Source organism: Mya arenaria, chromosome 4, assembly GCF_026914265.1.
Source record: "Mya arenaria isolate MELC-2E11 chromosome 4, ASM2691426v1".
NCBI lineage: Eukaryota > Metazoa > Mollusca > Bivalvia > Myida > Myidae > Mya > Mya arenaria.
The window spans coordinates 65884394-65910106 of NC_069125.1; the positions used below are offsets into that span (position 1 = coordinate 65884394).

A 25713-nucleotide genomic window follows, 5' to 3' on the forward strand; every position below is an offset into this window, starting at 1 on the left:
TTCAATGTAAATATTTAATGAATTATTGTAATATCATGTGTTTCAAGTATGTATATTTTGTATGTATTACATATTTTTTGTTTGTTATATTTTTAGTCTTAAGATATTCTTGATTTTTAAAAGAAATTTCAAAATAAATTGTTTGCTGTTGTAGTTATTTTCTTAAAAAGGTGAGAAATTAAGGGGTTGAAAAGTCTTCGTTTATTAGGGGTTGAAAAGTCTTTGTTTAAGGTGGGGTTGAAAAGTCTTAGCACTTTTAGGGGTTGAAATGACAAAGGGGTTGAAAAGTCTTTGACTTCACAAATGACAAAGGGGTTGAAAAGTCTTTGACTTCACAAATGACAAAGGGGTTGAAAAGTCTTGGGGTTGAAAAGTCTGACAGCCTGTACATGCACGTGCATGTATGGAGGTATTTTTGTTTTACTACCATACTTTGCAACCATACTTTCTATCATAGGCCCCACGCTATATAGAAGGCAGATATAAAACTTAATAATGACATGAGTGCGGTTTCAAACCTCTGACATAATCAACATTATCTTAAATATTTATTGTAAATAAAATAAGACAAATAAAAAAATCTACATTGTATATACATTTCTCTATCATGATGAGGAAGAGACACTTTACAAACGCATACTTTGCTCTGACACTATGCTTTCATGCATTTTAACGTAAAACAATCAACTTCACACTGTTAATAGGCAAAGCAACTCATGATTGAGAAAATTGCTGAAAAAACCTGGCATCCACTTAAATTGAACAGATCGAATACCAAAGGTAAAATTCTTAATACACCACTTGACACAATCCACACAATGTCACATGCAGAAGACTGATTTTTGTCAATATGGTCTTTCATGATTTGGCCATTAATCAATCATATTTTCTCTATTCTCGTCCACGTATTTTATCCATCTGCCAGTCCCATCTCCTCTCACTCATCAAACAGTGGTGTGGCGTCTCCCGCGGGAGATTGTCCGACGCGACCCCTGGGGGACTGACGCACTGCGGGACTGCGAGGGGTCCCTGGGGCCAACTTTTTGTGCTTGGCCCACATCTCCGCAGCCTTTGCCCAGTCTGTGCCCGCCTTGCTACCTGTAAGTTAAGTGTAAATGATATATAATCATATAAAAGATGGCCATCATAACTGATATAAAGGAAATTAAGCAAATACATAAAAACAAATCAGGTACTCTTTCTAAAGTTATAACCCTTTCATTTAACTAGCACCGGATTTTTCAACATACCGGAGTCCTTCAAAAAGTTACATCTTCACTTTAATATTAAGCTGACCACATTAGATCCACAATCTTAATTTGTTGTAAACCCATATTTGCCTTTCAATGTAATTTGCAGTATTATATGCCTGCCCCAAATAATGTTCCAACAAAAATTAGAGTAAAAAACCCCGAATATATGCTTTACTCATAACAGAACTTTTGAAAACCCCTCGTAAACAGTATTTGATACATACTAGATTGTCCACTGCTGCGGGGGGTCCTGGGTGTAGCACCTGGCCACTGGGCCTTCGGGGTTGGCTGATAGGAGGGTGTGGCAGCAGCTGCTGGGGTCAGCAGTGGGGTCACACTTACTCCAGACTGAAAGAATGAAGTTTATACTTAGTTATTTCATTTCACTCAATTACAAAGACAGCCATTAGCTTATTCAAATCATGCCTGAATGAGTTTGCATGGGAGATGCAAGTACTATTATTTAATATAAACAGCAAAAAGGAAGTATCTCAGATATAAGGAATTGTTGGGCATAATGCCGATACCAGAGCTAGTATTTATTCTTAAAACTATTAAGCTTTCATTGTAAATGTAGCCCATTTGGAGAGCAGTGTCTAGCAGCTTTTTGAAGATGTTTTCATTATAATTGGGGTGCCATTCAATAAGGTCCAATTTAGGCCAAGAGAGAATCTTTACCCAGCATTTCTAACAACAATATACAGTTAGCGTATTCATTTGAATTGACTGCCATCTTAACTAAAAATGATAATAGTGTGTTTATTTAACCAGTTTCCATTGTATTGTATTTTATTAATAAACATAAAAGTTTGAGACCAGCGTACCCTGTATCCACTGGTGCCAGCCTGTGGTGTGTGTGGAGTGAAGCCCGTCCTGGGGGTGAACCCTGCGGGTGTGAATCCAGGTGTGACCCTTGGTGTGACCCCAGCAGCAGGAGTGACGCCCGCCACCTGGGCCAACGTGTTGTAAATATTGCTGGGAAGACCCTTTGCTGCACGATGGATGGCTGCAGCATCCACACCTTATTGCAAGAAACCATAATTATAAATAAGGAGACAACTATTGGTTTAAAGTTACATACCTCAGACCATGTTTCATGTTAGATAGTTGAATACTGGTAGTGTACCATTTGCTTAATACCAATAAATTAAACTAATACATGTTAAGGATCCTGTTAAACTTCAATTCACCATTTTTAGCTATGAACCAGCAAATTATCTATTAGCATTTTATTGCAATAAGGAACAAATGAATGACAGTATTTGTATTATCATATGAAGATAGTAAACAAGTTGTACATGATCTATCAGATCATAAGTATTTGTACTTTTGGGATATCTTAAAGAACAGTTTTAATATGTTTTTGTATACTTTGTGATTGCTTAACTCTGTCCATATCATTTAAGTTCAGTTTAAATGTTGCTTTTTATCTTATTTGTATGTAGACTTTAATAGTGTTGCTTTTTACCATGTGTATTTTTGACATGGATTCTTTCTATTGATTGTTTGTATGTATACGTATATTTGTTTGTTAAGCACTTTTGAACGTATATATTTTGTGATAAAAGTGCTAAATAACTGTGGTATAAAAATAATAATACAAAAGATTGTGGATTTTTTATGAATTAAAAACATGATTAAACAAGAGCTGTCACAGTATGTGACGAATGCCCCCGAATGTGACATTGACCTATGAACAAGGTCAGTACATAAAAAGTTAAAGATCAAACAAATATATATGGCAAGTTATTTTAAATTGCCTCTGAACATAAAAAATACCACCCATACTTGACAACCTACATTCTTATGTCCTTATATTCAGCATTCCATTGTGAATAAACTCAAAGTGTATCTTTCACCTTAGAGGTAGGGACATGGGTCTTGCACGTGACACGTCGTCTTGGTATGTCGAACACATGTGGCAAGTAATTTTAAAATCTGTCCATACAAGAAAAAGTTACAGCCCGGACATAACAACCAATACTCTATGTCCTTATATGCAGCTTTCCATTGTGAATAAACACCTAAGTGTGACCTTGACCACATGTGGTAAGTTATTTTAAGATCTGTCCATAAAAGGGAAAGTTACAGCCCAGACACGACAACGTATACTCTATGTCCTTATATGCAGCATTCCATTGTGAATAAACACCTAAGTGTGACCTTGAACTTAGAGGTAGGGACACGGTTCTTGCACGCGACACGTCGTCTTGGTATGCCGAACACATGTGGCAAGTTATTTTAAAATCTGTCCATACAACGGAAAGTTACAGCCCGGACACGACAACCTATACTCTATGTCCTTATATGCAGCATTCCATTGGGAATAAACACCTAAGTGTGACCTTGACCTTAGAGGTAGGGACACTGTTCTTGCACGCGACATGTCATCTTGGTATGCCGAACACATGTGGGAAGTTATTTTAAAATCTGTCCATAATATTCTGAGTTATTGAGTCAGACGGACGTCCGGACGGTGCGATTTTGATATGCTCACCTTCGGGGGCATAAAAAAACAAAAGGACCTGAAAGTGATGTCAAGTTAGTTCAATATATGTAATTATTGTTTACACACACGCAAGGAGATGCCCACTAATCTTTGGTGAAATTTGACACCTCATTTTGCATAAAATGACTCACCTTGCATGCTGAAGTTTGGAGTATGGCCAACCATGGGTGTTCTACCACTGGGTGTACCCATGCCAATTATGGGATCCCGGAAGTGCTCCTTGAACCAGCGCATCATTGAGTTGAGGGAATGGAAGCTCTTGTGACGGTACTTGAAGCCTTCCGGGCTCACGCTGATGTATTCTGAACGTGGCTTGTTTCGAGGCATGTAACACAGCAGGAACTTGCTGGGATATTGCTTTGTGGCACTCAGGTAGTAGGGAATCCTGTTGGGGGAAATCTCTTATATATTTTTTCATTGTTCTTTTTATATTTCTTCTCAGAAATTACGAGTGAATGACCTATTGCTGTTATGACTCATATCACTAATCAACTGCTTTGAATAAACCCCACCCATGCTTATAGGTCAAAATGGAGTAACTTACTTAGATGGGTATTTTTTCTTTTCCTCGTACAGTTTCCTTTCTGCAACCTCTTTCTTTCCTCCATCCATGTCCATGTAATTTTTGAAGTTGAGAATGTCACGGGCATGGGATGCCATGGGCTGAACATGTCTGGCTATGATTTCATCCAGATCTTCAAACTCCTACAAAAGGAAAAACACACCATAAAGGATACTTGCTATATTTGTTTTTCACATGTGTAGGAGTACCAAATAAAATGAAAGGAACACAATCTTTAACCATGTACAAGAAAGCCTCTAAACAATTTGTAGATTTTAGGTACAATAACCATTGAAACCCACAAACCCTTATAAATTCTTACTAATTAAATGGAACAAAACAAATGACATGCAAATTTCAGAAAACCTGCATACCTCATTACCGATGAGTAGGGACTTGCCGAGACTAAAGGCATTCTCCTTGCCCTGCTCCACTACATCTATGTGATGTAAGACCCCATCAGCTACCTTCCATGTCACAGTCAGGTGGTCTGCACCCTGGCAAAATATACAATCATGCACTTTTTTACAGAAAGATGATCTCACAGTAACTTAAGAATGGTATGTTTAAGGACCAGAGCAATTGTAAAAGAAAGCTTAACGCGGTGGATTCAAACACAGAGTGTAAATATTGCCAACATGACCAGACATACAATACAAGACCTCTTTTGTAATGCTTTTTGAAGCCTTGCATCACTACATGGACCTCTACAATTACTCAGTTTACCTTACTACTGGGCCTGATAATGCACTCTCCCTGGTCCATGTTGGCCAAGATCTTCTCACACTCCTTGTAGCTGATGTTGTGGAAGTTAGGGTGTGCTATCACACGCTTTATGTATGCTGAAACATGGTGGAAATGTAAAGAAATATATACACTGCTTTAATCATACAAAGGCAATAAAATGAAGTAAAAACTTAGTTTTCATATCAATTATAACATTGGAAAGATGCATTTTCACTTATATTATATACATGACCATTTTCCAGAGATTCAAGCAACTTACTCTGCCTGGCTTGCAATTTCTTTTTCTCATCCTCTTTTTCTAACTCGCTTTTCTCTTTGTCAGCATCATAGTAAAGGTCTTTGGGAGGTCTGGTAAAAAAACATGAAGTGTTACTTTTCATTTTGCAAATATTACATACGAGCTTTTATGTACTTGCACCCTGTTTCATTCATAAAGCAAAAACATATTGACACAGGAAAAATGTAATTATTAATCAAATCTGTGCAATTTACATAAAAGTTAATCAAATAATGAATACAGTTCAATACATCTAAATGTATTGCTTACTTCCACTGGTTGTCCTTGTCTAGTAGGTCCGAAGTCTTTGTGGAAAGATCCAATGTGAAGCGGTCAATGTCAATCTTTGTGATTCGTGCATGGACAGTCATTCCGATCTATAACACAGAAACCAAACTAACTTTACATCAAATTACATCAGATTGAAGCAAGATGTTAATAAAGACAATTATTTTATATTTATACAAATGATGCAATATTTCACAAATGGAAATAAATGAAGTTTACCCACCATAAAAGCTATAAAACAAGAAGATCCATTCCTATATGAACGTCCATTCATATGTAAACTACAAAGAATCATTCCTACCTTAACTCTCTCCAGCGGGTCTGTAACAGTTTTGTCACTAAGATTTTTGATGTGTATGAAACCGGTGCAGCCATTGTCAAGGCGACTTCGGACCCCAACTGCAGAGCCAGGACAACTTCCATTGTCAAAGTGACTCCATACCTTGAAAAATTAAAATTTAAGTGTATGAATACAACACTGAAGAGTTCACTCGTACAACAACTATGAGTACAAGTTAAGAGCATGTATATAGACTTTGACATGTATTTTAATTGATTTATTCAATTATCTGAATTGAAGCTGAATTGGCTCACTTTTGTGCAGTTTCATTCTTCAGAATTTTCTTCCAAGGTATATGTTGTAATCAGAAACCATATATTTTATGTTGACATCTACCAATACATCATAAACTAAATTTTTGCATAAATACATTAAGTTTTATAAATACACATATTGCCCAACATTATGCCCACATGAGTGCTCCCTTGTCAAAAAATGTGGTAGATTTCACTTGAGCTTGCAAGCAGTGTGATTAAAGTCGTACCTCACTGAGCTCAGGGAAGTCATTCTTGTTACAGAATGGGCACTGCCAGAGACCAGTATCTTCGTTCCTGACAGGGTCTGCCTGGTCCAGCTGCTCACCGTGGGGTTTCCGGTGAGCGATACCAACCACTCGCACTAACATAAGCTTGCCTGTAACAGGATTGAAAGATATAAAGCATGTATGTGTTTCTAGTTTAAGATACCTTTTGCATGTAATAACACTAAATGAAGCATAAACATGTTTTAAGCTTAAGGTTCCATGCTTCTTGTGCAATTTTTTAACTTAAGTGAAGGGCCATAACTCTACTTTTCTAAAGAAGGCTACACACTACACCCATGTTGCAACATGCTCGCTAAAATTCCTGTAGAGTTTCATGATCATGGCTCTCATACATTTGCAAATATGCATGACACAAATGGCATTTTCTGTATGCCATATTTTCATTAAGTCGAGGGCCATAACTCTGCACTCATTGGCAACAGCAAAAAACCCTTGCTGTTAAACAATCCTGTAAATTTTATGACTCTGGCTCATAAACTTTTGGAGAAAAGTGGGTTTCAAGATTGCTTGCTCTTGAAGCTATTGTAAATAAAGTATCAAGTCAATTGAGTGGAAATCTAATGTATAACTGCACACAGTTATTCTTATTGTCTTTCAGTACTGTAGAAAAACAGACTTCCAATATGTCTTATGAAACTCTTTATGAAAATCAATAGGAGTATTTGATGTGGAAATACTCACCTATGTAGAATGTGTCTGGTGTTTCTTTGGTAATCATGTTGAATCGTTCCTCATTGGTAGGTGATCGGTAGGGGGTTCGTAAATCCTTATACCTGTGGTTCAACTCAGCTCTGATGTCATACAGAGTGGTGTGCTTGTCACCATAGCCCTGTCTCTCAAGTTCCTCTGCAAAGGCATCAAGGTCAAGGTCTTTAAGCCTCTCTGGGCTCTCAAGGATTTCCTCAAGGGCCCCGGCTGGATTGGCATCCTCCGCTGTGTCGTCATATTCAAGCGCGTCGACAGCCATCTTTCTTGCCCACTCATAGTACTCTGGGTGCACACGAGAACCATCCAAAACCTCCACATATGCCTCCGTGCTGCAACAGTGAATGGAATATCAAGGCCATGCCAAATTAATGGTTTGTTTGTTTTTAGCAAGGAAAGATGTTAGTAAGCAGGCAAAATAAACATATTTTTCAATTTTATTTCAAACAGAAGCGGGCTTAACTATCTTTTCACTATAAGAATGATAATACCTGAACAATTAAAAATGTTAAAAAAATTATTTGGTGTGGCTAGAGTGGTACCCTTCAATTATTGTTTTTATCACATTACAAATTGTAGAAACAAGAGGCCCAAAAGGGCCTATGCTCTACTGGCATGGCTTTTGTGGTCATATCAATCCAGAGCATGTATGTATGGGTAAAAGGCAACAGACATATAGTTTATGTTTGTGTTTGGGTTACCTAAAAACGTAGCACGTTCAACATCTGAGCCCAGAAAGTATTGTAAGCAGATTAGTTGCATGAACTATTTTAATATGTGCCAAGTAAAAGTCATCTGACAAAAAAAAAATGCTTTCAAAACTGTACTCATAGTAAAAAATTCTGTAGTTTTAAAAGTTAAAAAAAGTTGGTCAAAGTCAAGGGCATCCTAGGACAACATTGATCAATTTGAACAAACATTCACAATCAATTGTGCTGAGATGGATGCACGAACACACAAAAAGATTTCAAAACCTTTCCAGATTTATGTTTACCAAACCTGTGAACCCTGGGTGTGGCCAGTAATGACACCAGGTGCATAACTTAAACATTCACAACCAATTTTGTTAAGATGAATGCGCAAACTACAGAACTTAAAGCTAAACAAGAGGCCCAAAAGGGCCTATGCTCTACTGGCATGGCTTTTGTGGTCATATCAATCCAGAGCATGGATGTATGGCTAAAAGGCAACAGACATATAGTTTATGTTTTGTTTTTGGGTTACCTGAAAACGTAGCACGTTCAACATCTAAGCCCAGAAAGTATTTTAAGCAGATAAGTTGCATGAACTATTTTGATATGTGCCAAGTAAAAGTCATCTGACCAAAAAAAAAAATGCTTTCAAAACTGTACTCATAGTAAAAATTTCTGAAGTTTTAAAAGTTAAAAAAAGTTGGACAAAGTCAAGGGCATCCTAGGACAACATTGATCAATTTGAACAAACATTCACAATCAATTGTGCTGAGATGGATGCACGAACACACAAAAAGATTTCAAAACCTTTCCAGATTTATGTTTACCAAACCTGTGAACCCTGGGTGTGGCCAGTAATGACACCAGGTGCATAACTTAAACATTCACAACCAATTTTGTTAAGATGAATGCGCAAACTACAGAACTTAAAGCTAAAAATGGCCTTTGGGCTTTCAACAAGAACAAGGCAGAGTAATTCACAAAATCAACTGCAGAAGCAAAAAGCAAATTGTCTCTCAAAATCCTAGACTTGCAAATTGTCTCCCTTAACTCTAGACTTGAATTTACATGTACATGTAAACTTGGCTAAAAATAGAATTCGCTCATGCAGACCTGGCTAAAAATAGAAAGCATTTCTTTGCAACTTTCATGGTCCATAATCTAGGCATTCATGGGCGGATCTGGCTGGTTTTCGAAAGGAACCGAGCTCTAATTGATATCTAGATACTGTACAAGTTTCATCGAGATACAATCAAAACTGAAGACTGTATTGTGTTCACAACCAATTGTTTACACAATAGCATTTTTTTATACTATCAAGGGCCATAATCTAGGCATGCATGGGCGGATCTGGCTGGTTTTCGAAAGGAACCCAGCTCTAATGGATATCTAGATACTGTACAAGTTTCATCAAGATACAATCAAAACTGAAGACTGTATCGTGTTCACAAGCAATTGTTTACAGACGCACGAACGCACGACCGCACCGATGCACATACTACGTACACATTACCATCGCATAAGCTCTTCTGGCCTTTGGCCAGTAGAGCTAAAAACATGAAAGTTAAATTCAAATCTATTGAACATTTGACATTTGCAAGGTTGTCCTTGATTAAACTATCAAAATGATTTAAATCAAGCTCTTCATACCTGTCACCAAGTGAGTTGGTGTCTATTTTGATGAATCCAGCACAGTTGATGAAAACCTTTGGTCCCATTCTACACATGGTGACTAGATGAGTTCTGTTCTCCAGCCGAGTGCTGTTTTGGCGTAATGTCTGGGAAAATATTAATTTGCAGTATAAATGGAGAGTATACTTTTCCAAATAACTATAATCAAATTTTACAAACCTGTTAAAATAAGTTGTGGCAATGTCTGTGAAATAAGTGTGAACAAAACCATGCACAAAACGAAAAGTCGTTGATGGTAATCAATGGCAATTAATGAAAGTAAACACCTCTTAAGTTTTACTAGTAGACTATTTTATAAAACTAAAGCCCTCTGCTTACCCTGAGGAGAGCAGCCCCTTTCCTTGGCCCCAGGCCACAAATAAACTGCACAAGGACAGCAGTGTGAGAGTTGGTTATGGCCCGGTTCACATCCACGCCCACCTCATTCACCCGGTTCACAAACTCCAGGTTTAACGCATTCAACAGCTCTTCTTTTGGCAGAGAGTCCTGAAAGCAGTAATTGTTGTGCGATTATGGAGTCCACAGTTTTGCAGTTAATGAAGGCATTTTGAATAAATATTAAATTGAAACAATTTTTTTTATTTGCAACTGCACTGTCTAAGAGGACTTTTTTCCATTTGTTTTAACAGACTAACAATCATTACTATTCAATACAAACTGAAAAAAACACTAGAGATTGCTTTTTCGAAAAAGCGCATGTCTCCCCCATTGTGTGGTCGTAGGTGAGAAATAATCAATGATGGATCCCAAAATCAATAGGGGCCATCAACTAGTCATGACTAACTGGCATACCAAGTATGAAGTTCCTGGGTGTAAACGTTCTTGAGTTATTGAGCAGAAACCGGTTCTTCACCTCAAGGTCAGTGACCTTGACCTTTGACCAACTGATTGCAAAATCAACTAGACATCATGACCAACCTCACTTCAAAGTTTGGTGAACCTAGATCAAAGCATTCTCCTGATATTGCACGGAAATATTTTTTTACATTAGAGGTCACAGCGACGTTGACCTTTGACCTTGTGACCCCCCAAAACATAGGAGTTTTCTAAACCTCATGATCAACCTCCCTACCAAGTTTGGTGAACCTAGGTCAAACCATTCTCAAGATATTGAGCGGAAATGTTTTTTACATTGGGGGTCGCCGCGACCTTGACCTTTGACCTAGTGACCCCAAAAACAATAGGGATCTTCTACACCTCATGACCAACCTCCCTACCAAGTTTGGTGAACCTAGGTCAAACCGTTCTCAAGATTTTGAGCAGAAATGTTTTTTATATTGGGGGTCGCCGCGACCTTGACCTTTGACCTAGTGACCCCAAAAACAATAGGGATCCTCTACACCTCACGACCAACCTCCCTACCAAGTTTGGTGAACCTAGGTCAAACCATTCTCAAGATATTGAGCGGAAATGTTTTTTACATCGGGGGTCGCCGCGACCTTGACCTTTGACCTAGTGACCCCAAAAACAATAGGGATCCTCTACACCTCACGACCAACCTCCCTACCAAGTTTGGTGAACCTAGGTCAAACCATTCTCAAGATATTGAGCGGAAATGTTTTTTACATTGGGGGTCGCCGCGACCTTGACCTTTGACTTAGTGACCCCAAAAACAATAGGGATCTTCTACACCTCATGACCAACCTCCCTACCAAGTTTGGTGAACCTAGGTCAAACCGTTCTCAAGATTTTGAGCAGAAATGTTTTTTATATTGGGGGTCGCCGCGACCTTGACCTTTGACCTAGTGACCCCAAAAACAATAGGGATCCTCTACACCTCACGACCAACCTCCCTACCAAGTTTGGTGAACCTAGGTCAAACCATTCTGAAGATATTGAGCGGAAATGTTTTTTACATTGGGGGTCGCCGCGACCTTGACCTTTGACCTAGTGACCCCAAAACCAATAGGGATCCTCTACACCTCACGACCAACCTCCCTACCAAGTTTGGTGAACCTAGGTCAAACCATTCTCAAGATATTGAGCGGAAATGTTTTTTACATTGGGGGTCGCCGCGACCTTGACCTTTGACCTAGTGACCCCAAAAACAATAGGGATCCTCTACACCTCACGACCAACCTCCCTACCAAGTTTGGTGAACCTAGGTCAAACCATTCTCAAGATATTGAGCGGAAATGTTTTTTACATTGGGGGTCGCCGCGACCTTGACCTTTGACCTAGTGACCCCAAAAACAATAGGGATCTTCTACACCTCATGACCAACCTCCCTACCAAGTTTGGTGAACCTAGGTCAAACCATTGTCAAGATATTGAGCGGAAATGTTTTTTACATTGGGGGTCGCCGCGACCTTGACCTTTGACCTAGTGACCCCAAAAACAATAGGGATCTTCTACACCTCATGACCAACCTCCCTACCAAGTTTGGTGATCCTAGGTCATGCGGTTTTCCAGTTATCGATCGGAAACGAAGTGTGACGTACGGACGGACTGACGGACTACCGGACTACCGGACTGACGGACAGGGCAAAAACAATATGTCTCCCCCAGAGAGGGGGAGACATAATTACCTTCCATCATAAGACAATTTCCTGACATTTGACAAACTGGTATTACCTGCATGGGATGATATTTGAGACAGAGTATGTCATCGTCCTGGTTACACAGTTGGGCGTATTCAATGAGAGGATCCTGCAACCTCCGAGCCACACACACAGCATGACGCAACACGGGTGGATACTCACGGAACTCTTCCTGCATAGAGAGGACAGATGATAAAAATATACATACATGTATAATCATTAGTCAATAAATACACGTACATGTATAATCATTAGTTAGTAAATACACATTCATGTATAATCTTAAGTCAGTAAATACATGTACATGAATAAGGTAAAAAATAAAATAAATTATTTGTGCTGGCGCTTTCTTGGAAACAGCTCAAGCAAAAAAGTTGTATTATCATGGCTATTCTGTATGATCATTTCATGGAGTTTACAACTTTCTACAATGTACTTCAGCTTGATATTATTCTTTTAACCAGACACACAGACATGCAAGACATTCCCACTTACATCAGCACGAGCACTGTTGGCGTAAACAAGGGCTAGCTCGTTATCTACAAGCTCAACGTTGATGGGCGGCATCTGGGCCTCCTGCTCGAGCTCAGCTATCACCTTCTTGATGTCATCAACGATCATCAATGCATCACTGCGATGGGAGGTATATAATAGTAACTAACAAAACATCAGTAAGGTACAGGACATAGATTAATCAGTACATTGAAACTCATCTATAAGGAAGGGGGAAATAAAAGGTCAGCACTCAATCTAACGTATTGCTAGTTTAAATCATGTCAAAAGACTTGACCTGTCTGTTTTCATGATGAGTCACTGAAAACATGTTAGCTTATTCAAAGGAAAAGAAAGTATTGTTTCTAAACATATTGGTAATCTGAAATGTACCCTTTCATGTTTATTAGACAGTTTGATAAACATTCAAATAAGGTTAGAGCACCATTTTTCCCTCATAGTTTAATGGTAAAAAGAACTTACATGTTTTCAGCTGTAACTGCTATCACATGTGGCTTTTTGGTTTCTATGAAGGTCTTCAATCTTTCCATGTCTTTTTCCTTCAAGGTATAGCACATATGTATTTCTGTATCGAATTCTAGTTTTTTCTACATGGAAACAATGTAAAGAGAGTGAAATATTCAATATGAAAAATTACTATTTAAAGAATAAATTAATCTACAGTTTTGCCCAAAATAACTTTTGCATAGTAAGGTGAATCATCGGTTATGAGGAGCATTTTCTAGGATGACATATATAGCCAATTACTTTTTCCTCTCTCTCCATGTATCTCTGTGAGCGGATCCTCTTTGTGAGGTTGGGCAGGCGGATGAAGTCCGATACATCCCCCTCCCCGTTCACCATGCATCCAAAAGCTGTTGTGTCCCTGCAGTACAAACATGTACATGAACAAGTCATTGAAATGTATAACTCATTGTACTTTCCAAGTTGAAGTCAATTTGAACAATAGACCTACGTGTGCTTTTGTCGATCAAATGAAAATATCAAAGTAATTTCATAGTTTGACTCAAAGTCATGCTATCATTGTATGCATTCAAAATGACACTCAAATATACATTAACAATTATACCTCTCAGCTATGTAAGCAATGCCAAGGACCCTGACGCCAGTGTCATTATCATCGAGGTCGTAGTCATCATCCATCTGCTGTTCCATCTCATAGGGCGCCACCTTCAGCCAGTTGTACAGCTTACGACAACATGCCTGCAAAAACAAAGTAAACTATATTATATTTGTACCAGTAACACTGCCATGTACATGTAGGCCCAAATATTACACCAATGAACAGTTTTACAAAATTATTGTGCTGTTTTGTCAAATGCTGTACTTTCCATTATTCATACATTTATTCATAAGGTAACTTGTACATGAAACTCGACTTTGACAGCAAGTATTGGTTACCTTGAGAATTCCCTCTTTAGCCTCATTAATGAGTTTAAGGCGGATTTCCTTCTCAAACTGTGGGTACAGGATCTTGGTGAGGGCTCTCTCCAGGGCCTGTGTTCGCTGTGTGTTCCACTGCTGCACCAGGTGGCTGAACTCATCCTGGTATGTACAACAAGTAATCAGGAATTAACTAGAAATCATTGTTCTTTCATGCATCAACCTTTATTTATTTATTAAATACATTGTTTTTTTATAATTTAAGCTAATTTAGCATTATTTCATTTGAGCATGCTATTAAAACATTTAAATGCTATATAGAATGTTTGAATAACAAGAGCTGTCGTAAGACAGCGCGCTTGACTTCGCCGCTTTGACTTCGAAGTGAATACAATAACAATGTCATATTACCAAGTTTGGTCTATTTAAGTCAAATTTAACTAAAATTATTCAATACATAAGGTGACTTTGATGTTGCCCTCCCACCACCCGAAAAATGATGCCAGTTATTCAAATAACTTGATTTCCCATTATGAAAATGTGGTAAAGAATATACAAATATGCCTTTCAAAAGAAATTAAAATCAAATTTAAAAAAAAAATAAAAAAAATAAAAAAAATTCAAGGGCCATATAGTATAGCCCTCCTTGTTTTCCCTTGGTAAAACACTGGTTAAGAATGTAAAAATGTGCCTGTCAAAAGAAACTAAAAAAAAAAATATATATATTCAAGGGACATAATTTGTATTTAGAGTTAAAATGGAGTTACGTTTCTTGATGTAAAATGGTCGTAAATAATTTTGAATTTTATTAAGTGCATTGAATGAAAGGTATAGAAGTTTTTTTTATTAAAATCCAAACTTGCCCTCAACTTTTACTTGTCTAAAACTTTAACCTAAGTCAATCAGGGGCCATAACTTGTATTAAGAATATGGAGTTATGTAACATCATTGTGTGATGGTCCTGAACAACTGTGTGAATTATTTAGTCAATTGAACAAAGGGTATAGGAGTTATTTATAAATATCCCAACCTGCCCTAAAACTTTAACCTAAGTTTCATAATCAATCAGGGGCCCTGAACAACTGTTAGTGTGAAGTATTAACTCAAATGAATGAAAGGTATTGGACTCACAACTTGCCCTAAAACTTTAACCGGACGCCGACGCTGGGGCGAGTAGTATAGCCCACCTATTCTTTGAATAGTCAAGCTAAAAACAGAATAATTGTATCTATACATACATGTATTAAGTAGACAAGTTCAAAACACTGTGTCAATGACCTACTCTGTAGTAGAGGTTCCTGATCTCCTCAAAGTATTTCTGTATGTTAGGGTTGTCCGTGTCCTCGTCCATGGTGATGGAGATGGTGAGGAGTTTCTCATCCTCTGCCTCCACGAGTCGCAAGAACTGCTCATCCTTCAGGTCACGCACAGGCTTGTTCTTCAGGTACTTCTGTGGGTAGCATGGGTGGGCTTCATCTATCACCTATCAGCAGTCCGACAAATATGTACATAAACATGTAAGCACAAAGCCATAAACAGAGTATTACAGAAAGTATTTTTTAACTAATGAAAAATGCATTTATCTATTTTTTTATCTAAGTACCTTTCTTTAATTTCCAAAATGAAGGTCATCTGTTTTAACTGCTGTCTTAAGTATTCAATTGCTTTATGTACTCCCAGTACATTTCCTAAAAACAGCATAATAAGAACATTTAAAGTCAAACTGACCTTTATTCCCTGTTTTGTTGGGACAACATGTAATCGTGCCCGTTCAAAGAATGCTGCCCGGACAGCCTGACGCACCATAGGGTCATGTGACAGCTGCATGGCAACCATGTGACGAGCTCCTAGCAACACCTCCTCTGCTGTTGGGAATTGACTGAAAAAACACACGCAATAAACTGAGGTTACTTACATTTTCAGTGACAATTCAAAAGAAACCAGTACATTCGACAATATTCAGCCACTTTCGGATGTGCAAATGAAAACGACCAAAAATCTGTATTTTGCAATATATAAAAAAGCCTTTCAAAGTCATTGAAATTGAGATTTTGTTGAAAAAGGTAATACAGTCCCAACGTGCTATGTCTATATCTGATATCTCAACTTTTTCCAAGTCCTGAATTTATCCCTTCTGTTTCTATATAAAACAACTCTGCTTATGTCCATTTATCTATTTCAACTTTTTTGCTGTATCAAAGTCATATTTCAGTCCCTGTGGTCAAACATCACAAATTTTCTGCCCAATTGTGGATCTAACTGAATGTGCGAAAATTTCATGACGGTTTGTGACATGTCACTACATTAGCATGTGTGTCAAATTAACAAATCTGTTATAATTTGGTGGATAATTGCTAAATTTGAACAAGAGATGTTTGTCAAACATTATGCCCCCTGAGCGCCAAGTTGCCAGAAATATTTGGACAATTGAATGAAATATGCATGGACTGAAATGACAGCTGATTTGTCATTGGATGCATATGAGGCAGGTCATCTACTGGTCATACCTAATCTTCATGTCAAGTTTGATGACCATAGGTCCGGGAATTGTTGAGTTATTTTGACCCACTGACCTCAAAATCAATAGGGTTCATCTGCTGGTCATGACCAATAAGCCTACCTAGTATGAGGTCCCTGGGTCAAAGCGTTCTCAAGTTATTGATCGGAAACCGTTTTTCATGTTAAGGTCACACTGACCTTGACCTTTGACCTCAAAATCAATAGGGTTCATCTGCTGGTCATGACCAATACACCTACCAAGTATGAGGTTCCTGGGTCAAAGCGTTCTCAAGTTATTGATCGGAAACCGTTTTTCATGTAAAGGTCACACTGACCTTGACCTTTGACCCACTGACCTCAAAATCAATAGGGTTCATCTGCTGGTCATGACCAATAAGCCTACCTAGTATGAGGTCCCTGGGTCAAAGCGTTCTCAAGTTATTGATCGGAAACCGTTTTCATGTTAAGGTCACACTGACCTTGACCTTTGACCTCAAAATCAATAGGGTTCATCTGCTGGTCATGACCAATACACCTACCAAGTATGAGGTTCCTGGGTCAAAGCGTTCTCAAGTTATTGATCGGAAACCGTTTTTCATGTAAAGGTCACACTGACCTTGACCTTTGACCCACTGACCTCAAATCAATAGGGTTCATCTGCTGGTCATGACCAATAAGCCTACCTAGTATGAGGTCCCTGGGTCAAAGCGTTCTCAAGTTATTGATCGGAAACCGTTTTTCATGTTAAGGTCACACTGACCTTGACCTTTGACCCACTGACCTCAAAATCAATAGGGTTCATCTGCTGGTCATGACCAATACACCTACCAAGTATGAGGTTCCTGGGTCAAAGCGTTCTCAAGTTATTGATCGGAAACCGTTTTTCATGTAAAGGTCACACTGACCTTGACCTTTGACCCACTGACCTCAAAATCAATAGGGTTCATCTGCTGGTGATGACCAATACACATACCAAGTATGAGGTCCCTCGGTCAAAGCGTTCTCAAGTTATTGATCGGAAACCATTTGGTATTCCGACCGACCGACCGACAGACAGACAGACCGACCGACCGACCGACCGACCGACCGACCGACATGTGCAAAACAATATACCCCACTTTTTTCAAAAGGGGGCATAATAATTAAAGTTGTATTTTTATGTTTTTAATAAAGATATTTATTGCTCAAGAGATTTTATTGGGAGGGACGTTAATTGGGGCCCATGTGACAGTGCTATACACTGAAGCATGAACCAGGGTAGCTCATACCAGGGATACATTTTGTCTGTGCACTATGCACTAAAAAACATAAAATGACTAACAAGACCAGATTCAATAAAAATCCGAGAATAGGCACATAAAGAATGAGCTTCAAAATGTCAGATATCTGGATCAGCAATAGGGATTTGTATTCAAAATCATATAATGAAAAGTACGAAGCCATCACCATGTTTTATACTAGTTGCTGTCATATGTGCTTTATCGTTGTTTATTAAACCATGTATTTGTTTGTTTTATATCTGTGTTTGTGTAATCAATAAACACGAATTAAATAAAATTGACAAAAACTTGATTTTTTTTTCAATAATAAGCTTGCTGTTTTCACGACGGAAATATATTACAAGACCAATTTAAATGCGGATGTGTACATCAGACATCTGTTTGACTTGAATGTGTTGGGTTAGGTGCTATATTTGTTTTTTGGGATATGTCGAATGTTCGTTATCTCACAGTATTTTACTAGGTCCAGGCGACTTCGACATGATGAGTTTGGACTGTATATCTAAACATATTTTATTTGTTCAAACCCAAGTTGTTTCAGGCTTGTGCTTATTTTGATTAATGCTTTCAGCTTGATTACCCAGAGATATAGTCTTTGGCCATTTCTTGTGGCTCCATAGGGCACTGATCTACTTCATGCCTTGTGTAGTTGTCTCGAATGTTCTCACCAAACTGCTCCGGAGTTAGACCAAACCTCAAGGCTATCTCATCTACAATAGAATGATTTTTGAATGACAAAGGTATAGTTTGTTAATGGAGAAGAGAGAGACTTCTTAACTAGCCATCAAGTGTGAACACAAGGACAGTTTTTAATGTCCAAGGCAATGTAGTAACAATATATCAGATCAATTCAAGTGTTCATTTAATATCCAATACGGTGAATCACTGTCAAGAAAAAAACAACATAAGTAGTTATACTCACCCAGTTTGTTGTTGACACAGATAGTATATCCAGACTTGCGGGAGGCGTGTTTCACCGTGTCTCCCTCATCATCAATATCCCGTCCCTCACCACCTTCCTCACGCTCTTCACGCCGTTTTTCTCGCTCCAGGATGCGCATCTTGGGAAGGTCGGAGCCGTAGTAGAGAAGAAAGTGGTTGTACACGTCACGCAGCTCATCCATATTCTCCACCTTACGCACCCTGCAATATGTGGGGATAGTTAACATACATGTACTACTGAGGCCCACATACAGTCGACAAGTAGAAACTAGTATTGCCAGATACTAAGATTAATAAGGTTTAAATATTTCCCATTTTTTTTTGGAATTATTTTTACCGCAGGTGCCTTGCAAACTGGGGAAAAAGTTGACTTTTGGAAAAATACGGTACAAAATCAGGCCAAAACAGCTAATATATAAATATAAATATACATGTTCTTTTTATGCATACATTATGCATTGAAAGAGTAAGTATTGTCAAGTTTTTGTTTATATTTCAAGAAATTCATTGGGGTTTTTTCTATTCATTAACGTAATCTACATTAATCAAATCGGGAAATTTTTTTTGGGAAAAATGGACATTTTTTGGCAAGAGGAAACAGCCTTTAGAAGGCAGTAAATTGCACCAAAAAATAAATAAGCCACTTGAGGAATGAGGTCAAAATATTTGTTCTGCCAGCAATCAATTGAAACAATGACAGGTCTAGTACAGTTGCTCACACAACTGATTGACTTGCACTGAAATGTAGTTTTATATTCTTTCACAGACCTATCAATATCCTCTTCTGTGAGTGTCCGCACGTTGGTGGCAAGAACCTTATCCGGGTCAGAGTTCACCTCATACTGGTAAGACTGCATGCGCTCAAACAGTCGGATCAGGTTCAGCTTCCTGGTACGTAACTGGCTCCACTACAAAAGAGATCACACCAAACATAAATACAGATTCCAAGCACTGGACCAAATTGTCATGTTCTATGGTAAAATAACAAAAATCATAAAGCCCAATTATGTATAATGTGCAAACAATTTGAAATTCTCTTCAAGCCTGAATAGATATTTTTCCTGCAAAAAATTGCAAAATTGAATTTGACACTGACAACGTGTTTGAGATGTATAATACTTTAAGTACACATCAATTGCATTATCTTACAGAGATAAAGAACCATCTGATTCAAGTAAATGGAAGGAGAGGTCTTTCACATGCATGCCTACCTTTTCATCCCAGTGCCACACCTTCCATAGATCATTGATGTTCAGATCTGGTTCCACATACTCTTTGCGGTAGAAAGCAATAAACGGCACCTTGAAAATAATAACACAGATTGCTGATATACAATAAATATCCACATTCTACTCACTGAAACCTTCAGTCAACTTACAACAACCATGAAAAGAATACAAATCCATGAAAATCCTATATATCACAATCAACTAACCTCTTGGTGTTTGTTTCTCATGAAGTCCACTGCTTTTTTTATCTTCTCTACCATGGTAGGGCCTTTCTTGTTGTAACCAAAACTGCCCCCATCCTGCTCTGAGAATGTCTGCAAAAATAAAATAAGATTGTACATGCAATATCATGTTAGTATGTAGGTCACTCAGCAATTATTTCACAACTGTAATTATGATTATTTAGATTTCCAAAATAAAAACTAACAAGAGATGTTTGTCAAACATTATGCCCCCCTGAGGGCCATGTTGTCAGGATTATATGGACAATTGAATGAAATATGCATGGACCGAAATGACAGCTGATTTGCTACTGACTTTGGATGCCGTTGAGGAAGTTTTAAGATTATGACCATTCAAAGTTTGAGGATAAGAGTGTGTTATGACCATGACCTTTGACCTCAAAATCCATAGGAGTCATCAGCTGGTCACCAAAAATCTAATATGTCAAGTTTGAGGGCCATGGGTGCAGGCATTGACAAGTTATTACACAGACAAGCTTTTTTGTTCAAGGTCACTGTAACCTTGACCTTTGACCCGATGACCCTAAAATCATAAGGGGTCATCTACAGGTCAGACACAAATTCAGGTCAAGTTTGAGGGCCATGGGTGCAGGCATTGTTGAATTATCACTTGAAACATTTTCGCATTCAAGGTCACTGTGAACTTGACCTTTGACCCTATGACTCCTGAAATCAATAAGGTCATCTCCTGGTCAGGCCCAACTTACATGTCAAGTTTGATGATCATAGATTCAGGCATTGTTGAAGATATCACTGGAAGAAGATTTGTTAACATTTTTGCGTAAAAGGTTACTGACTGACCTTGGCCGATGACCCCCATAGTCAAGAGGGGTCATCTACTGGTCAGGCCCAACCTTCATGTCAAGTTTGATGACCATAGGTCCAGGAATTGTCGAGTTTGCTTTCAAGGTCACTGTGACCTTGACCTCTTAGGCCAAATGACCCCCTAAAATCAATAGGGGTCATCTACTGGTCAGGCCCAACCTCCAAGTCAAGTTTGAGGGCCATGGGCGCAGGCATTGTTGAGTTATCACTCGGGCAACCTTTTATCGTCCAAAGTCACTGTTACCTTGACCTTTGGCCCAATGACCCCTAAAATCAATAGGGGCCATCTACTGGTCAGGCCCAACCTCCGAGTCAAGTTTGAGGGCCATAGGTGCAGGCATTGTTGAGTAATCTCACGGACAACCTTTTACCATTCAAGGTCACTGTGACCTTGACCTTTGGCCCGATGACCCCCAAAAACAATAGGGGTCATCTACTGGTCAGGCCCAACCTGAAAGTCAAGTTTGAAGGCCATGGGTGCAGGCATTGTTGAGTTATCACATGGACAACCTTTTACCATTCAAGGTCACTGCGACCTTGACCTTTGGCCCGATGACCCCCCAAAACAATAGGGGTCATCTACTGGTCAGGCCCAACCTCCAAGTCAATTATGAGGGCCATGGGTGCAGGCATTGTTGAGTTATCACTCGGACAACCTTTTACCATTCAAGGTCATTGTGACCTTGATCTTTGACCCTATGAGCCCCAAAAACAATAGGGGTCAGCTACTGGTCAGGCCCAACCTCCAAGTCAAGAACGAGGGCCAAGGGTGCAGGCATTGTCGAGTTATCACTTGGACATCCTTTAACCATTCAAGGTCACTGTGACCTTGACCTTTGGCCTGATGACACCCAAAAACAATAGGGGTTATCTACTGGTCAGGCCCAACTTCCATATCAAGTTTGATGACCATAGGTCTAGGCATTGTTGAGTTATCACTCGGACAAGCTTTAAAATTATTTTACCACTAAAGGTCACTGTGACCTTGACCTTTGACCCCTAAAATCAATAGGGGTCATCTACTGGTCAGGCTCAACCTTCATGTTTGATGACCATACGTCCAGGAATTGTTGAGTTATCACTCGGACAAGCTTTGGTCTACCGACGGACAGACGGACCGACATGCCTGTGCAAAGCAATATACCCCTCTTCTTCGAAGGGGGGCATAATAAGATGCATTTTGCTGTAGGAATTTAACACACATGATTGAAATTTCTTGTAAGAAAATCCTTAATGTCAACACACATCAAACAGTAACTTTGGAAACAATCCTACCTGTGTGGATATGGGTGGTACACGGAAGGCCTGCTTGTAAATCCACTCTGCCTCCTCCTCCAACTCCCCTTCTTCAGTCTCCTTCAGAGGCGTGGTCCTCAACTGAAATCGCTCGGGCATGTCTGTGTTTCGGACAACATTGTCCTGCTCTGTCATAAACGCCCTCTTCAATGCCTCCGGCTCATACTGTTTTCAGTGTGAGAAAAATCAAATTTAAAAACAAGAATTAAAATACTTATCTTTTTTAAAGGTGATTTTTTAATTTTCAGATAACATTAACAGACATAACTCCTGTCTGAAATTATTAAGTCTGAGTGTAAGGGTGAATCAAGTTTGATGGGAAAGTCTACTTCAGGTTTTGATTTATACACATCATATCAAGCTTTTGCAAGGAATGATATTCTTTGAACAAGAGATGTTAGTGAAACATTTATGCCCCCTTGGGAGCCAAATTGTTAGTAGGATTTGGACACTTAAATAAAATATGGACAATCAGAAAACCTTTTTTCAGCTTACAGTCACACTGACCTTGACCTTTGACCCACTGACCTCAAAATCAATAGGGTTCATCTGCTGGTCATGACCAATAAGCCTACCTAGTATGAGGTCCCTGGGTCAAAGCGTTCTCAAGTTATTGATCGGAAACCGTTTTTCATGTTAAGGTCACACTGACCTTGACCTTTGACCCACTGACCTCAAAATCAATAGGGTTCATCTGCTGGTCATGACCAATACACCTACCAAGTATGAGGTTCCTGGGTCAAAGCGTTCTCAAGTTATTGATCGGAAACCGTTTTTCATGTAAAGGTCACACTGACCTTGACCTTTGACCCACTGACCTCAAAATCAATAGGGTTCATCTGCTGGTGATGACCAATACACATACCAAGTATGAGGTCCCTCGGTCAAAGCGTTCTCAAGTTATTGATCGGAAACCATTTGGTATTCCGACCGACCGACAGACAGACAGACAGACAGACCGACCGACATGTGCAAAACAATATACCCCACTTTTTTCAAAAGGGGGCATAAAAAAACAAAGCTATGACAAAACCTAAAATTTTCTTTGAAATACTACACTGCTAACAAGCATAAATACATTAATTTTACTAAGTCAAAGAAACTATATTTTTAAACAACAAAGACATATACTGTCTGCTTACAGAAGCGGAGGCCTTGAGTCCCTTCTTTGGTCGAGTCTTTTTCTCTTTCTTCTGTGTGCCCCCCTCTTCATCCATGTCCTCTTCCTCGTACTTGAACAATAACAACATGTTCGATCAATTAATAATTGCAAAATAATGAAAAATTTACAGATCTCATGACAAAATCATTCAGCACACACAAAAAAATCTCACTTTTGTATGCTGTGACTATCAACATGAGACGTAACGCCTATCAATGATATAGTGCGTTTAGAGCTAGTTGTGAACAGACTTTGATGCAAACATTGCCAGGACACCTAAGGACACAACATTATGTGGATGGATGCCTGAACCTCCAAGTCAAGTATCCTGTCGGGACACCATTATTTTCTGGCAGAAATCAGGAATCATACTCATAAACAAATATGTTTAATTCAAGCCAAAAATGCATTTTTTCCCCAGATGATTTAGTACAGGATGCGATATAAAGCATATCACACCATGGGGGACTCAACTTGTGGTTTCAAAAGTTTTTGTATACAAAACTGATTTGCATTTTGATCATTTGTAACTCAGTTTATACCTTACATGGCTCTGCATTTACCAGAGTGTTCACTTGTAAAACACCGAAAGAAATAATCAAGTCACCAAGGTATACAAAAAATTACATCACAATTACATGATCAATACATTTTATACAAATGATTCATACTCAAACCATTTATCCTTACATTAAGTAAAAGCATTTCATAAGAGCCTGCATATTATAAACAAAAACCAACTACTGCAAGTGAGATTGATAAATTTCAGGGACACCATCATAAGAAAAGGCCACATGAGTTCAACAGTTGGTAGTCCCTGAAGAAGAATCTTCACTGAACATTCAAGTTTCATTAATCTTTTAGGACTGCAGAACTTTCCAAAATAGAAGACTACAGTTACTTTCTCGAAGTGAGAAGATGAAATAAAAAGCAATTCTACATTTCCCGTCTCTCACCTCATCTTCCTCCTCCTCAGATTCCTCCCCGGCGTACTCCTTAAACTCATCAAAATCAAAGTCCACACCAAAAATGTCCTGGGCCTCCTGCAGAAGGCTGTAATCAACACAATAGTCATTATATACCTTTGATCAACACTAATGTTCTTTATTGTAAATCATTTACTAAATGTAGATCATACAATTTCTAGGTAAACATATTTTATCTCATACATTACTTAGCAAGATAATGTTAGATAAAGCTTTGTAAAATAAAGGACTGAACACTTACGCATCTGAGTGGATGATGTGCCTTTTCTTTTTCTTCCCCCTGATGGGTTGACCATCATCTCCAACAATGAAATCATCCAATTCTGCAAACAAATATTGAGTTGCTATCTTAAGCTTTTAAATTCTACAAAAACAACTTGACAAAGACATTGCAGTTGCATGACATTATTAAACAAGAGGCCCAAAAGGGCCTATGCTCTACTGGCATGACTTTTGTGGTCATCTCAATCCAGAGCATGTATGTATGGGTAAAAGGCATCAGACATATAGTTTATGTTTTGTGTTTGGGTTACCTGAAAATGTAGCATGTTCAACATCTGAGCCCAGAAAGTATTGTAAGCAGATTAGTTGCATGAACTATTTTAATATGTGCCAAGTCATCTGACAAAAAAAAAAATGCTTTCAAAACTGTACTCATAGTAAAAATTTCTGTAGTTTTAAAAGTTAAAAAAAGTTGGTCAAAAGGTGAAAGTCAAGGGCATCCTAGGACAACATTGATCAATTTGAACAAACATTCACAATCAATTGTGCTGAGATGGATGCACGAACACACAAAAAGATTTTCAAACCTTTCCAGATTTATGCTTACCAAACCTGTGAACCCGGGTGTGGCCAGTAATGACACCAGGTGCATAACTTAAACATTCACAACCAATTTGTTAAGATGAATGCACAAACTACAGAACTTAAAGCTAAAAAATGGCCTTTGGGCTTTCAACAAGAACAAGGCAGAGTAATTCACAAAATCAACTGCAGAAGCAAAAAGCAAATTGTCTCTCAAAATCCTAGACTTGCAAATTGTCTCCCTTAACTCTAGACTTGAATTTACATGTACATGTAAACTTGGCTAAAAATAGAATTCGCTCATGCAGACCTGGCTAAAAATAGAAAGCATTTCTTTGCAACTTTCATGGCCCATAATCTAGGCATTCATGGGCGGATCTGGCTGGTTTTCGAAAGGAACCGA

The 25713-nt window shown here is 38.6% G+C and overlaps 1 protein-coding gene across 1 annotated transcript; it reads right to left on the reverse strand.

The window, feature by feature from the left end:
- Positions 1 to 535: 535 nt before the first annotated feature.
- On the reverse strand, positions 536 to 24896 carry LOC128231002 (transcription elongation factor SPT6-like). Its single transcript, XM_052943426.1, has 32 exons — positions 24884 to 24896; positions 24748 to 24829; positions 24477 to 24573; positions 23501 to 23590; positions 22338 to 22523; positions 20202 to 20309; positions 19978 to 20067; positions 19535 to 19674; positions 18747 to 18967; positions 18405 to 18534; positions 15774 to 15924; positions 15328 to 15528; positions 14064 to 14207; positions 13732 to 13865; positions 13410 to 13527; positions 13125 to 13201; positions 12645 to 12780; positions 12184 to 12321; positions 9928 to 10095; positions 9568 to 9695; positions 7202 to 7557; positions 6461 to 6609; positions 5938 to 6078; positions 5619 to 5725; positions 5331 to 5419; positions 5051 to 5166; positions 4699 to 4821; positions 4307 to 4467; positions 3894 to 4147; positions 2078 to 2274; positions 1478 to 1601; positions 536 to 1098 (listed from the first exon to the last, which is right to left on the reverse strand). The coding sequence occupies exons 1-32, from the start codon at positions 24894 to 24896 to the stop codon at positions 938 to 940; spliced, it is 4530 nt and encodes a 1509-aa protein (XP_052799386.1). The 3' UTR covers positions 536 to 937.
- Positions 24897 to 25713: the final 817 nt, after the last annotated feature.